General features: G+C 37.5%; 1 protein-coding gene across 5 annotated transcripts in view; it reads left to right on the forward strand.

The window, feature by feature from the left end:
* col16a1 (collagen, type XVI, alpha 1) overlaps positions 1-15,126 on the forward strand; it is a 95,212-nt gene that overhangs the window by 65,960 nt on the left and 14,126 nt on the right. For 4 of the 5 annotated variants that reach the window (XM_058405266.1, XM_058405267.1, XM_058405268.1 and 1 more), the window contains 9 exons: positions 998-1,024; positions 2,194-2,250; positions 3,462-3,509; positions 6,241-6,312; positions 7,357-7,407; positions 10,862-10,897; positions 12,825-12,941; positions 13,380-13,418; positions 13,531-13,608. In XM_058405266.1, the coding sequence (XP_058261249.1) occupies positions 998-1,024; positions 2,194-2,250; positions 3,462-3,509; positions 6,241-6,312; positions 7,357-7,407; positions 10,862-10,897; positions 12,825-12,941; positions 13,380-13,418; positions 13,531-13,608 (525 nt within the window). The remainder of the gene's footprint in view (positions 1-997; positions 1,025-2,193; positions 2,251-3,461; positions 3,510-6,240; positions 6,313-7,356; positions 7,408-10,861; positions 10,898-12,824; positions 12,942-13,379; positions 13,419-13,530; positions 13,609-15,126) is intronic. The other variant, XM_058405269.1, reaches the window with a different exon arrangement.

Genomic DNA, 15,126 nt, shown 5'->3' on the forward strand with positions numbered 1-15,126 from the left:
TTGAAATTTTATAGCATTAAAACAAACCCTGTTACAATCTGCTTTGCCCACTATGGTTATAGATTCTTTTTAAATTGATTTGCAGATGCTATTGAAAAAGCATGCATATGATAGATAGATAGATAGATAGATAGATAGATAGATAGATAGATAGATAGATAGATAGATAGATAGATAGATAGATAGATAGATAGATAGATAGATAGATAGATATGTGGTTGAAATGACAATAAAGCTTCTTGACTAGACTAGACAGACAGACAGACAGACAGACAGACAGATAGACAGATAGATAGATAGATAGATTGATAGATTTTTTTTGCACTGTGTTAGCTGTAACATTTGGGAAGAAACAGGCCTTAGATACACAGCTTTAATTGTAAGTTTATAATCCGAGTATACTCAGAGTTCATGGTCAAGTGAAGCTGTATACGGGAGCTCAGTTCCAGCTTTTCCCTTAAACAAAATGCTTACACAGAGGTAAGGAAAGTAAAACGAATTACAAGGGTCATGACATGGAAACATAAACAATGTCTAAATAAGGTGAGTGGAATGCCAAAAAGGTGAATAACTAGGTGGGACACGTTTTATAGCTGATGAAATTAAAACTGCTCTTGATATTGAAGCCTCCTGTAACTCACTCAGCTCATCAAACTATGCTGCATGCTCTTGGCATCAAATGTGATCTTGTCAGCTGTAGGGACAAAGGATGTGGGAAATTTATTGTCTTGGCAAAGCGCTTCTCATTAAAGAAACAAAGGCGACACTGTCTGCTTTCACAGCGTCAGATGTTAATTACCAGGCAATGCAGGAATGGATGGGGATACAGGCGCGGTTGTCTCTGACGCTGCCTGGATCCACATCAACATGCTGTCTGCTTTCATTTCATCAACTGTCCCCTCTCATTCCTTATCTGCACTCATCTCACTGGCCCAGTAGCTTAAAACACAATAGCAAACTAAAACTGAGGTGTGTGTGTGTGTGTCCTGTCTTTCAGGGAGCCATCGGACCTAGGGGTGACAAGGTAAGACTGCGGCTCAGTGGGCTGAGGAGGGGATTTGGAAGTCCTCCAAACCAAAAACAGCTTGTGTGTGTGTGTGTGTGTGTGTGTGTGTGCTTCATTTACTTTTGTGTGTGAAGGTACCTAAGAGAGTTAGGTGCCATCTAGAGGGAATTGATTTTGTGGACAGTGATGCATCTATACTAGAGACAGATTTGAGACATTAACAGCAGCACTAAAAGCAAGAATGAGGTTATTAATTGGATGTCAGCTGTGAGATGTGAAATTGAAATCAGAGTGCTTCATGCTTTAATATTCGCCTAGACAAGGTTAAGACATGAAAAAAAGGCATGATTTGACACTGATACTGTTATCATTCAAGTTCTGTTGTAAATTCAGTCTCAGAATTACTGGAACAAAAATGCACAACATCTGATACTGGGTTACATAAGCGTAGTGAATGTTGTCAAGCTAATGCACTGACGACACAATGATACCCATCTGGACGTCTTTCACAATTCATGATCAAAGCAAAGCAGACCGTAAGCTGTACTCAGTAGGAGGTCCTACAGCATCATCCTACAATGCAAGTAACCTGATAAAACATCTTAGCTGCAGCTAACCAGTGTATGCAGATCAGTATTAGTCGAGAGTGATCAAGAAACATGAGCCTGTGAAGTAAATACACACAAAGAAATTTGCGAACCTTTGCAGAAACACCTGAGAGCACTTCCATACAGCGAGCACTGAGACACACGGTTCCTTGCGCTAGAGTGTGCACTTCTCTCCTGAGTCAAGGTGCGATTAATCATGGTACACTGAATTTTAATGACCAAGCTCCTTTATCGGTTCTTTATGTAGTTTTTCCAAGATATGATTTGAATGCTGTAACATCTTAAACTCATCGCAGTGCAACAATCAACATAAACCATGTGTAATGCACCATGTGCTTGTTTATTAGCATGTAGCTTACTCGTTTCAGTATGAGATTTTTTGTATGATTATAATGATAACGAGCACTTATAGGTAATCTGGGAAAAAATAGCACTTGTGCATTAATATGCAAAGTTAATGAATATTGTTTGGTCAGTTCTTTGGCTCTTTAGCTGGTCCTGCTCATATCTCTTAAAACCACTCTCATCTGGAAGCCACTGCATGCAGGAAGACAGCTCTGTGTCTTATGTGTTTCATAGGGAGAACCAGGAGAGTGCAACTGTGTGCCGTATACGAATCCACAACCTGGAAGACCTGTGAGTACCGGCACATTATTTTTTAATAAATGTAATTGTAAAGCTTTAAACTTAAAATGGCTTTAGCTATTTAATAGACTTTAAACAATTACAAATGCATTATCCCACTGACCCGAGCTTTTATATATATATATATATATATCTGTTCTATTTCATTTGTTATGTGAAGCTGCTTTCAGCTACAGAATTATTGGAAACTTTTAAAAGAAATAAGCCGGGAATGCTGTTACTAGACAAGATTGTGTGAAATGCTATCATGTCAGAATTGATTATTTTCCAATGACACCACATAAGTTAATTTATTTCTCATATAACACTCCGATGTAGTAATAGAAACTGCTTTATTGGCCAAGTGTGCTTGCATTAACAAGGAATTTCCAGCTTTAACTCTAACTGTTCTAAAGCGCTGCCAATAGCACATGTCCTTATAATTATCTGGTTTGTTTGTTTGTTTGTTTTTTCTAATGTGGAGCATCTGCAAATCAAATCCTTGCGTAGTTTGTTATTATAGAAATGATAACCTATTACAATGAGCTCATTAATACAGTATAAACCTTGCAGTCAACCAGAATCAAAGATTTAACAGCACTGGGGTGTTATATAAAGTAATAGACATGATTTGAATGTTACAAACAAATGATGCCAGATACTACATATTGTTCCTCTAAGAAGATGATTGTTAGTGTTCTGGCTGTTGCTGTTTCTTCTTTTTGTACAAATCAACATTTTGCAACCGCCATCACAGGCTTTGGATATCAAACCTGTTGAATATATGTGGTCTGACTTAAAGAGGAGAGTCTGCATGAATTAATATATTAGAATAAAAATGTGCCTAAAATATTCCTCATGCTGAAGTGGACTAAGATGCATCTTTAAGTGTCTCTAGCTATGTTAAACAGGAAGTCCTTCAGTGCTGTTCTTTTTAAGGGAGGCTAAAAGAAATATTTATTGTGGGCGTGCCTATCATTTAGAAATGCACTGTTTTGCGAAAACATTTCCCAATATAATGGTATGATACAATTCCCCCGTGATGTGTCACTCCTAGTTTTGTACTTTTATTTGTTTTCATGAAGGGTGCCAGTAATTCTGGAGTTGACTGTATGCAATATTTTTCCTAAAGGCACACATGTGTGTTTGAGGTCTAAGTTCAAATTAGATGAAGGTTACCTTGAGGTCATGTGACTTGGAATGCCATTGTTTTTGTCTTGCAGGGTGTCCCTGGTGGTGTTGTCCCATTCCCACCACAGCCTGGTCCTCAGGTCTGACTGACTGGTTTTTTTTTTTAGCTCTTAGCTAACAAATCCACTGTTCATTTAGATCAACACTAAATATTTAGTGCTGTTTTTTTATACCTCTTATACTTTTTTTGCAGTTTGACAATGATTACAACTTTTTCATAATAAGACTTTTTAACCATTTTACCATATCTGCAAAACAAAATCCACCCTGTATCACTTCTATTATATCACATGTCAACAGTCAGTCTATTTTTCTTGATGTTAATAAGGCACGGTAACCACAGCAACAAGTTCTCTGTCATGAAGCCTTAGAGGAAAAGTTGTGTAAAAGGAACAGCTTTATGTTTGACTGCTAAAATGCTGGACACTGAAAGACAACCGTACTGTAAGAGTTGCTGTTATTAAAATGTAATCATCTTGCCTTGATCATAGTGAAGAATCCAACAGTGCTGTGACATTAATACAGTATATATATTGTACCCTCTGTCCTTTTTTGTTTTTCCTAAAGTTATAAAGATATGCAGTAAGATTAAAAGTCCATTAACTGGAGCAGTTTTTATTACATAATTAATTAATCGAATAAACTACAATATTTTGTAGTTAATATACTGAGACCAGCCATGCTGTATTTTGTAGTTAATATACTGAGACCGGCATGCCTCAGTGACAGTGTCACTGAGGAAGAGACAGGAGTCAGAGCTGGAGGTAGCAGAGCTGATGTTGAGATTGAGGATGTTGAGGTTCTCTTTGGGAGTGACACGGTTGGACAGGATAAGGAACGAGTACATCAGAGCTCATGTTGGACGTTTGGGGGACAAAGGTATGGAGGCCAGATTAAGATGGTTTGGACGTGTTCAAAGGAGGGAGAGTGAGTATATTGGTAGTAAAAAAAAAAATAGTTTTTAATAGTTTTTCCTCCTTCGTTTTTAAAAAAAAATCTCGTCCACATGAAAACGCAAAAACATCTTCTGAAGCGCTGTCAAGAGCATGCAAAACCAACAAGTGGCAATATAATCTCAACCGTAAAGCCATGTTGGCCAATCAGAAGCCTGAGACGCCGACTTCACAAGCAGTGTGGCCAGATTGGGCTTCATTTGGTCACGTCTCAACCGGAAAATTATATCAACCGGTTGATAAAATCTGGACTGGTTTTTGATGCAACTGGCGGGTTTTTATTTTTGACTATAAACAAGATATTTTATTAATTTTTTATTCAAACGAATAAATAAAGTATAATATGTAATGTTGGTGTTTTAATTATATGGTTCAGTTTAGCCAATGAGGTTCAGGAGAGTCCTGTCCAATCTGACTTCAGTCTTGATTAGTGGTTTGTTGTAATCGTTCTACTCGTTAAGCCGATATCACAAAGTTATTAACTGTTATAACTGTTTGTTATTGTATTAGTTATAATGGTATGCATTTTGGGCTCGTATTTTTTTTAAATGGACTTTTAAGCTGTAGTTGTCTTCAGTCCAATCTGGCAACCCTGTTCACAAGCCAAAAATCTCCAGTTTCTCTGTCTACACGATAACACTGAAACCAGAGTTTTTAAAAAACTTCTCCCTGGCAGGAGTTTTCAAAAATATTCGGTTTCAGTGACCGGATGCTGCGTTTGCGTGTGGACGAACGGCCAAACAGCATAAAAAAAGCTGCGGTTTTAAAAATACCCGCATTCGTGTGGACAGGGCCTTAGACACAGGGGTGAAAAATAATTAGAAGGATTGGTCAGGGCAGGACTAAGCAGGTGTTGAGGTAACCAAGAGAGCATAATGAACAGGTGGGGGATCTGAAGCACAGAGTGGCACATGAAATGGTACTGCACACTTGGGAACATATGGCACTGTCACTTCCAGTATTATAATCTGGCATGGTGACCCCATAGAGGCTGGCAGAGGGGCAATGGTCTCTGATTGCAATAGTGAATACAGGACTCAGGGACTGAGAGTGTGGGGCAAAAGCAATCAGACCAGTGAAAAAGCCGAAGGCTTGAGAGGGTCTTGAGACAAGGACCAAACAGGATTTGGGGTCAAGATTGCAGGACTCAGGGACTGTGTCTGTGTGGCCAGGGATCAGAACAGGAGCTGAGACCAGTACTGAGACTGTATTAGGGATCAACTGGAGATTGGAGCAGTCACAGATAAGGGAATAGGACGATGCAGTGCCAAAAGAATGTACTGGAATCTCTGGGACTGGAACAGTAAGCAATTTAGGGTAAGGGATGCAGGTGCCAGGACTGTGGGTTGCTGATCATTTGCAGGCTGTTAAAGGATTGGATTAGAAGGTCATGAGCTGTGGATGGTCACCAAAAAGAATAAGGGCAAAAGTACAGGAGATATAGATGAGGTTCCTCTACATGGTTGCTGGAATTACTGTCCCTGATAGTTGAGAGAGTCAGCTGAGGTGGTTTGAGTTTGCAAGGATGCTTGCTGGTCGGCTTCTAGTAGAGCTTTATCAAACATATCCTACTGGAAAGAGACCCCAGGTTGACCTAGCTATTGCTAGCGAGAGGATAGCTGTCTCATACATTTGGCCTGTGAACATCTGGTGATCCCCCAGTTGGAGTTGAAATCAGGGATAGAGAAATCTGTGCTGACCTTCCTGCCTGTTTTACCATGACCCCACCAGGATACATACTGAGAATAAAAACATTTCTAGTAATGGACTTTTAAACTGACTGAATTGTAAAATATCTTGTGTTAATTTTATATAAGTTAATATAAGTTCATCTGATATGCTGAATGTGCTTTATCAGGGGCCACCAGGACCTCCAGGCCCCCCAGGACCTCCAGGACCCCAAGGATTTACAGGGTTCCCAGGCCCACAGGTAAGTGCATAACAATGCGGTTCCGGATCTTCCTTGCAAAGTTTTGGTCTTTGGTATGGGGTTCAAACCTGTGTCTCTGTGAGCTTGTGTGTCCTCTGCTGTCTCTCTGTGTCTCGTCTTGTCTTAATATGTGGCTTTTTTTGATGGGGAAGGCGGCCTGCATGGGAAGCTGTGGGCTATGGCTAAAGCTGAAAAAATATATCAAAGTATTTATACCCTGTCTGTAATTAATGTAGTACGATTTAAACAACTGCATATAAACTAAACAAACAAGAATGTAAACATAAATGTAATAATACTTAATTAAAGTATAATTAAGTCCTCCACAGTCTAAAACAGCTTATGTAATGTAGCTTTTTAATGTAGCTGCTTTTGTTAATGCTGCTGAATTAATCCTTTAAAGTCGTGTTAAACTGCCCTGCCTATATGTTCAAGTTGCACTAACACCTGGAAGGGGGGCTGGGAATGTTGCCTATAATATATTTTAAAACATAAAGTAAATGTAGACATAAATGTATTTTTAATATAGTTTGAATAAAAATAATGTTTAAAAGTAACATTGATCAAATTAAAAGTAATGTTTGTAGTTAATCTTGTTTTCTCTTTTAAAAACCATGCCAAGCTCACTGTGAAGTTCTGGAATAAGGTTCTCTTGTTGAGGTGCACTCTTTGTTTTTTAACAATATGATTTGCTTGTAAATTTGAATTTCACCCAAGGTAGTATTTATTTTTTGTCATTTTATGGCTTACTTTATAATACAGCTCATTATCTTAATTGGACTTTGGGAAATAAAGTGTTACAGCAAGGCTTCACTGTGGGCAAAGCTTGGTCTTTAACCTGGTGTTGTGTTGATTTCCCAAGCCTGAATGAGAAGATCTAAAACTAAAAGCAAGGCAAAATACAAGCTAAACGTAAATGTAGACTACGCGTTGGAACACAAACCAGGCCCCGGATCTTTTGGCTACTTTTTCCATACCACGCTGGAGAAGGAGGTGTCCAGAGCCTGGCTGAAGGCTAAATTCAACCTCAGTTCCTTTTTGCAGGGTCTCCCTGGCAATGATGGCATACCAGGGAAACCGGGTCCGCCCGGCCAAGTGAGTAAATGAATAGTGGGAGGAGCTAATGGAGTACTTTGTGATTGGTTCACATAAATTCTCAAGAATCTGGATGGTAGACATCTGCCTTGGGTTCCATTCATTTTTTTTTTATCACACCCTTATGGACTTCCTCTCACAGGTTGTGAAGTTCCTTAATTACTTTTATACAAAGAACATTTCCTTTAGTTGAGCAATTCATCCAATTTACTTTAACTGTGAGCTCGGTGCTAGTTAGCTAGTGTGCTACTAAGTTGTCTTGCAAAGTTAGCAATCAGTTATTGATGTGTTTGTTTGCTTACATAAAACCTGATTTAAACTGTTTTAAAATCAAGTATGTTTTTAAAAGATTAAGTATTTCATTAGTTTTAGATTTATAAACGCCTTAATCCACCATTAAAGATAATTGCATCAAGTTGCAATGCCTTTTGGGCAAGTACCACTCCTACAGTCTTGTTGACTCAGTCTCTTGAGCTAATAATTCAATCACTCGAGCTAATAAAGTATTTAAACACTTCTTAAGCTGAAGATGTAGATTTCCCCATTATGAAGTGGCAAGGGGATGTCACTGAGGGTGTGTTAAAAATTGAAACACAGGGTTGCTTTGGAACTGGAGCAGGCTGGGCTTTATACGAGCTATTAGTGGGATTAATGATGTGGAGAGACGAAGTTCACTAGTGCAGCATCTTGAGGACAATAACAACACACCGCAAATTTTTTTTATGGTTTCGAAAAGAAACTGGTAAGCATTTAGCTCAGCACAACTTGAGTGGTCTCAATTGTGCCATGTTCATTATAAAGACCAATGCTGGCTTTGTCCTTTCTGTATTTTCTTTTTTTTTTTTTTTTTTGATGGTAAACAGTGGCTTTGTGTTGAGTTGCAGGGAGGCTGGCTATTAGGGTAACTGATGTGCAGTAAAGTAAGAGGTATTAGATCTCATTTAGTGCAGCACTTAGTGTCAAGGGTTTGTGTACCTTGTTTTTGCTTTTTTTTTGTGCTGGCCAGAGCTAATGCTGATCCCCCAACTTTGTCTAACTTTGCCCTGGCTTCGGAAATCCAATCTCAGTCCTGCTCCATTTCTAAAATCACCAGATTCTAACCACCAGTTCCTCTTAACAGCCAAACTACATCAGCATCCGTCCTCTTAATAATAAAATACCTCATTAATTTAACCACTAAAACCAAAACTTGTTTAAACTTGAGTTTGTCTACTGTGAATGATGAGTTTCTAAGTAGTTAAAATCACTTTGGAAGAAAGAAGAAGAAAGAGAAGAAGAAAACTTTTAAATAAATAAATAAATAAATAAACAAATAAATAAATAACCATTTTAAAATATAAAACAGGTAGAATAGCTTGCATATGTACAGTAACCTTACATCATAATTATGGCGTCTTTAAGAGATTCTATAATTGCACACAGTTATAATCAAAAGTAAGTGCAAATTGCTTCGGAAGCACAAATTACAATCCCTGCTGATTACAGCAGTTCACAGAGAACAAGTTGGCTAGATAGATATCACAGAGAGCAAAGTTCACAAAACACCCATTTAAAAGCACTTCAGAGATCACACTGCGGAGTTGGTTTCAGTGTTTCAGACCACCCAGTAGTGACAGGAGAAATATGAACTTCACATCTGCTTAGTGACTGCAGACACCTGCTTTATTAACACCCATAGGCTTGCACTGCCAATTTCTGGCAGGTTCTGTACCAGTGAAAGCTGTAGGTTAAAAGCTGCCCTAATTGATGCTCTTTTATAGAACTCTCATTAAAGAAAAAAAATTACAACACCTTTCTGTATGGTACACAGTGTTATAAAGCCTTTCTCTTTTAAACAATAGCTACTACAATAAATAATAGTGACAAACTTATTTCCCATTGGCTTCTACTTACATACAGCTGCATTCATTGCCTTGTCCTCAGGGTTGTTCAGTGAACTGTGAATGAATATTTTGATATATTGAATGAAAATCATTACTATGCAATACATTTTATTATTAATTCATTCTATTACAAAAAGAAGTTAGAAAACCTGATGATCTTGGTCTTTAAAAAGCCTTAGATCCCTTTGTTTCCATGTTTCCACCTGAAAGGAAGAAGGTCATTTAGTTCAACAGAAATGAATAGAAAGGTACTTGCTCTTTTCTTCTCAGTGCAAAGCTAGTGTCCCGTCGATACATTGAGCTGTGTGCACATTTATTGTTAGTACACAAAAAATAAAATGCAAAGGGTAAGAGGATGTGCTGGACCAAATGCTATTTTAGAAGGTGTTGAATAATATTTATATTTATGGCATTTGACAAATGTCCTAATCCAGTGCAACATACAAAAGTCTCACTGATACATCAATACTAGTTCAGTAGGACAGAGACTAAGAAAGCCGTCAGGCTAAAAACTCTGTTGGAAGGAAATATAGCATTATTATAATAATAATAATAATAATAATAATAATAATAATAATAATAATAATAATTATTATTATTATTATTATTATTATTATTATTGTTGTTGTTGTTTTGTTGTTGTTGTTGTTATTATTATTTTCATTATTATTATTATCATTATTATTATTATTATTATTATTATTATCATCATTATTACTGTATATAAACAAAAAGGAAATATATGTGTTATTTTAAGTATTTCAGGATAGATGGACACATTATTGTTAAATTATTGTGGACACTAGGATTAGTGTGAAAATTATAATAAGAATCCTAGTAGATTGTACTTTAAATCATTTTTCCCTTTTCGAGAAATACAAAAAGTATAGCATAGTTTTAGTCCATTGCATTGCATGCAGTTTGGTATTTATGAGGCTTGATGATGGGAAAAATAAATTAGAATGGTATATTTAAGTTGATAATGGCAAATTTGATCACTTATTTTGTGCCCTGTACAAGCCCATACAAGGTAATTGTTTTGCTATTATTATTATTATTATTATTATTATTATTATTATTATTATCAGTAGTAGTAGTATTAGTGGTGGTAGTAGTAGTAGGAGTGTTGTTATATTATTATATTATAAGTTGTGCTATTATTTATTTCACCAAAAACTATATACAACAGGCTTTAAAACACTGTGAAAATGCTCTTTGGCCATTTGGATACTGAATATGTTATTGGAAATCATAGCAGGCAGATGTATGACCTCCTGTACTGCTGTGTGTGTTATGAAACAACGGTTTGTCTTGTTAAATTAAGATGAATTGTAGATTTGATAAATCATTTGAATCATGTTAAATAGCCTTAGGTTATATGAAGTGCAGTCCAATTGTTATGGAAGGCTAATTCATTTGGGTGAAATATTGAATCTTAAAGAGATCCATAAAGACATTATATGTCATGGTCCAGTAACAGTTTGGATTGCACTTAATCTAAATGGAGTAATTATATACAGTATATATATATTGAAATCTTATTGAATATTCTTTCTGATTCCATTTTCTAGATTCCAGTAGAAACTGAACCTTCCATTGACAAAAAGGTTAGTATCAGTATAAGAACATTTTCATCTTTATTCAATTCTTCATCTTTGTAAACCATCGCATGGGCCCACAAATATTCTCCACACTGACCTAAGTTCAGTCTTCAGCCTGTCCTTCATGCCTACGCATTCTCTCTATAATCTGTGTTGATGTAACACTTTACTTCACGCTGGGACTCTGCGTGCCGAAAGAGCTGAACTTTCACAGTAGTTTGGTATATTTATTGTAAAGCTTGTGAAAAACTTTTGAACTGCACACTGATCTAAGACATGAACATTCCTTTTTATTCACAAACATAAGAAAAAAATGTAAAAAAAAAAAAAAAAAAGGAGAAAACTCTGATTTGAGAGGATGTTGCTTCTGCATTGCTGTCAACAGATAAGCGCCTTGATTTAGTGCAAACTAAATGAGATGAGAATATAGCTAAATAAATTTAGAATTTACTTGTTGCAAGGTTGTTCATATGGCGGTATGTATAAGTATACAGTAGATTATGGAAGGAATCAGAGATTTTTTTTTTATCCTGTATAATTTATTCTATTTTTGACATCCCAAAGTGTTTTATTCCTCTTATACCACAGTGATCGGTCCATGATTGATATTTAAGTGAACATTATGCGTGAATTAATTCAATTTTATTTGTCACATAAACCACCATACACAGTACATATAGTGAAATGCTTTAATACTGTTCGTGTCATAAAATGTAGAATAGAAAAATAGAATTTAAAAAATGTAATAGACAAAGTAAATATAATAAAATTAAAAATATAATTGTATGTACAAGCAAATGGTAAAAATATAGTTCTTTGCAAGTACATATATATATATATATATATATATATATATATATATATATATATATATATATATTTGGTGTAGAAAAGTAGGCAAACTTTTTCTGTTTTTCCTATTTGTTGTACTTGTTGCTGGACGGAATGGCCTGCCAGAGGAAACTCCTCCTCATTCTCTCTGTGTTGGCCTTCAGGGACCCTGATACATAGTGGAGTTCATTGTTTGGATGAGGTCCTTCACTTTATTCCTGGCCTTGGTCAACTCCCAAACCAGGCTTCTTGAATCTTCCAGTCAGGATGCTCTCAATAGTGCAGGAGTAGAAGGTCCATAGCACCTTAGAAAGCAGTGACAAGTTATCTCTTGTGCCATACTTTCACCAGTCTCTTAGTCCTGGATACTCATTTACTTATCATTACAAAACACTGACTCCTTCCACAGATGCTCAAAAAGCATATAAAATAAATCTTCAAGATACTAATGATCATATCTTAAATAGCAACCCATGTTTAATTTGTTTACTGTTAGATTATGTGGTGCTTCAACCATACAAGTCCATACATACTGTATTAGTGCATTAATATACCCTATCAGTGCAATTAGAGCTGGAACATGCCACAGACATGTTGTTGTAGAAAATGAATCAACATATACTGAGCAATCAGGTTTGAAAATTCAGCATCACTGTGGTATAAGTAATATATCAAATATTTCTCACTATTTTTTATGATCAAGTAGCATTTTAGTGGCTTAATTGCATTTTACTCTCAGGAGGCAGAAACTGGAGTGACCAAAAGTAATTATTCATCTCATGTCAAGGGGTCACGGGTCACTCATGCATTAACGCCAATAATGTTTGCACATCTTAAACTTCAACTCAATCCATTCGTCATGCTCTGCAGTACTAGTGATTCTTTTGGTCTCAGAGCTAATATATGGGTGCATTTTATTTGGTTTCTGTTCATGCTTGCTGAACTGTGTAATGAATAAAATACTCCCGTGGGCGTGCCTCAGTGCCACACTAGACACTTTTCCTCACAAATACCTCTATATGCTGTACGTTGTTTTCCAAACGGAAGCAGTGTGAGTACCTTTCAGTAGTTGTACATCTGTCATGCATGTTCTCTGTTGTAGACGGACTGTAGCGACTGTTCTAAAGGCCTGCCAGGCGTGCCCGGTGTACCTGACACTAAGCCTGATAAGAGAGATCATGGCAAGCCTGGTGTTATTTCTTTAGATGGATGTGAGAAGGTGAGTGGGTTTTTTTACTGCACTTATTGCTGCTATGTAACAATGGATATACTTTTTCCTAAGGCCAGCGTTATTATTTTAATGAAATTAATAACTGTATGTCTGTATTTTAGAGGCAATTCATCTAAATCTTCCTGATGCCATGTAGTGCATGTAGTGTATTGTTCCACTTGTAATTCCTTTTTTGTCCTAAATAGAATAACTTTCTATTTGTTATTATACTTGAAATGGCACAATATCCAGTATAATCATAGCCACAGATCATGCAAGTACTGATATGAAGCTTCTTATTTGTCAACCAGCTGCCAAGTAAACATTCAAATTAGCTTCTAGTCACACAGCCCTTGATACTATTGTGGTACAGTTGTGCAGGTTCATTTTATATTACAGATGCATACAAATGAGCTTGTACTGTAATCCCTGTTTTTGTTTTTTTAGTGTCGCGAGAGGCTGCAGGAAGAGGAACCACAGAGGCCTGTGAGCAGTCTAGATACTATCTTTAAACACATCTACTTTCATCATGTGATGCATTGCTTGCTGCAGCACATCCTTATGTCAGAATAATGTAGCACTCTGTATCTTTTTGTAGCATACCAACAACAGCCCTTGCCCAGGTATACCAGGGTCACCGGGCATCCCAGGGCAACCCGGGATAAAAGGAGATCCGGTGAGAGCATGTACACTTGTCTAAAACTTGTCTTCAAGTTCAAGGACATAACAAAGTGACTATCTGTTGTCATGTAGCCAACGTTGTGTAGGGTAGTACTGGTTCCAAATAACAAGGAACCCTGAAGTTCATCAGGTGGTCACAGAACCACTGCCAGGGATGGTGAAAAACTGACCCATTGAAGGGATTGGGAAAGGTAATATGCCCATTGAGGTCCCCAGTAAAAGGGTGAAATCCCAAGAAGGTTTAATGGTGAAGCATGGTGGCAAATGTCCCTTGCTCTCTCCTCATAATTTTAGGCCCCCATCAATGGGCACCATCAACAGTGATACCAAGTCACCATCAATAGTATTGTGATGTGCTGTAGTGGCTACCACACACACTTCGATGTAGTCTGGGACATTACATTGTCTGACAGTCCCTGTAGAAAGGTTAGTACTTTAGGAACTAGGAAGTGTACTGAATGGAAGAGCACATACATTTCACAGAACAATTTCTACTCAAGATCTCTTGAGTTCAGGAGTGTGTATTGAACTGCTGGGTCACAGTACTCCACCGACTCTTCACTCCACAGGGCCAAACCCACAGGCACAGGTAATTTGTCTGAGGGTGCCAAAGCATTCGGTCCATTTGGGACAACAGATATGTTCAGGAAGAAAGCTGCCAAGGCATCCTCTCCACTAGTGAGGGCAGAAGTGAAAACCAAGGCTTTGTGGGGCACTTTGAGGCCAAAAGCTGGACTACTTTTTGGACTACTCTACTGCTACTTTGTGGTATGATTGCTGCATTTTGTGTAATGTGGGCAGAATCAGTGGAAGAGCCAGAAATGAATATAGTCTACACTGAGGCCAGTTCTGAGTCATGACCTTACAGATTGTTCAGTTCTGCCAATGATAAACACAGTCAACAGTGAGTCACTTTGGCCTCAGCAAAAAAGTCCACATGTGCCCTGCCAAACTTCCCATATCTGGGACACCACTTCTGGGTGCAGATGCCATTCTGTAGGAGTTGTCATCACACATAGAGGCCTGCCCGAATTCTATTGGTGATCATGATAATGCTTGGTGAGCCTGTAACACCTTTCATGTCAGGTTAGCCAGCATTCTCAATGTAGCTTCACACTGATGAATTTGTGTGGCCTGCTTCAGTAGTTTTGAGCTTTTTCTGAGATATCAGGGAGACAGAGTAGTATAATGTTTGTGAGAATAAACATGGTAACATAATGGTATCATGTTTCAGATGGTAACACTCATGGTATTGTAAAGGATGAGTAGGATTTTAAATTGGAATACCTATCCTTGGAAGTCAACCTCAAAAAGCATCTATGTTCTGGAGATATGGGGACATGAACCATGCAGCACCACTGACATGAAACAGGTGTGTGGCTCCAAGGCATAAATAACAACTAATAAGTCCTAACATACAGGACAGGATGGCTTTAGGCAATCAATGTAGCCCTCTCAAATCAGACAGAGGACCACAGCCCACTGTCCTGCTTCTGAACTGGTAAATAACTTG

The sequence above is a fragment of the Hemibagrus wyckioides genome, linkage group LG12 (genome assembly GCF_019097595.1).
Source record: "Hemibagrus wyckioides isolate EC202008001 linkage group LG12, SWU_Hwy_1.0, whole genome shotgun sequence".
NCBI classification, from domain to species: Eukaryota; Metazoa; Chordata; class Actinopteri; order Siluriformes; family Bagridae; genus Hemibagrus; species Hemibagrus wyckioides.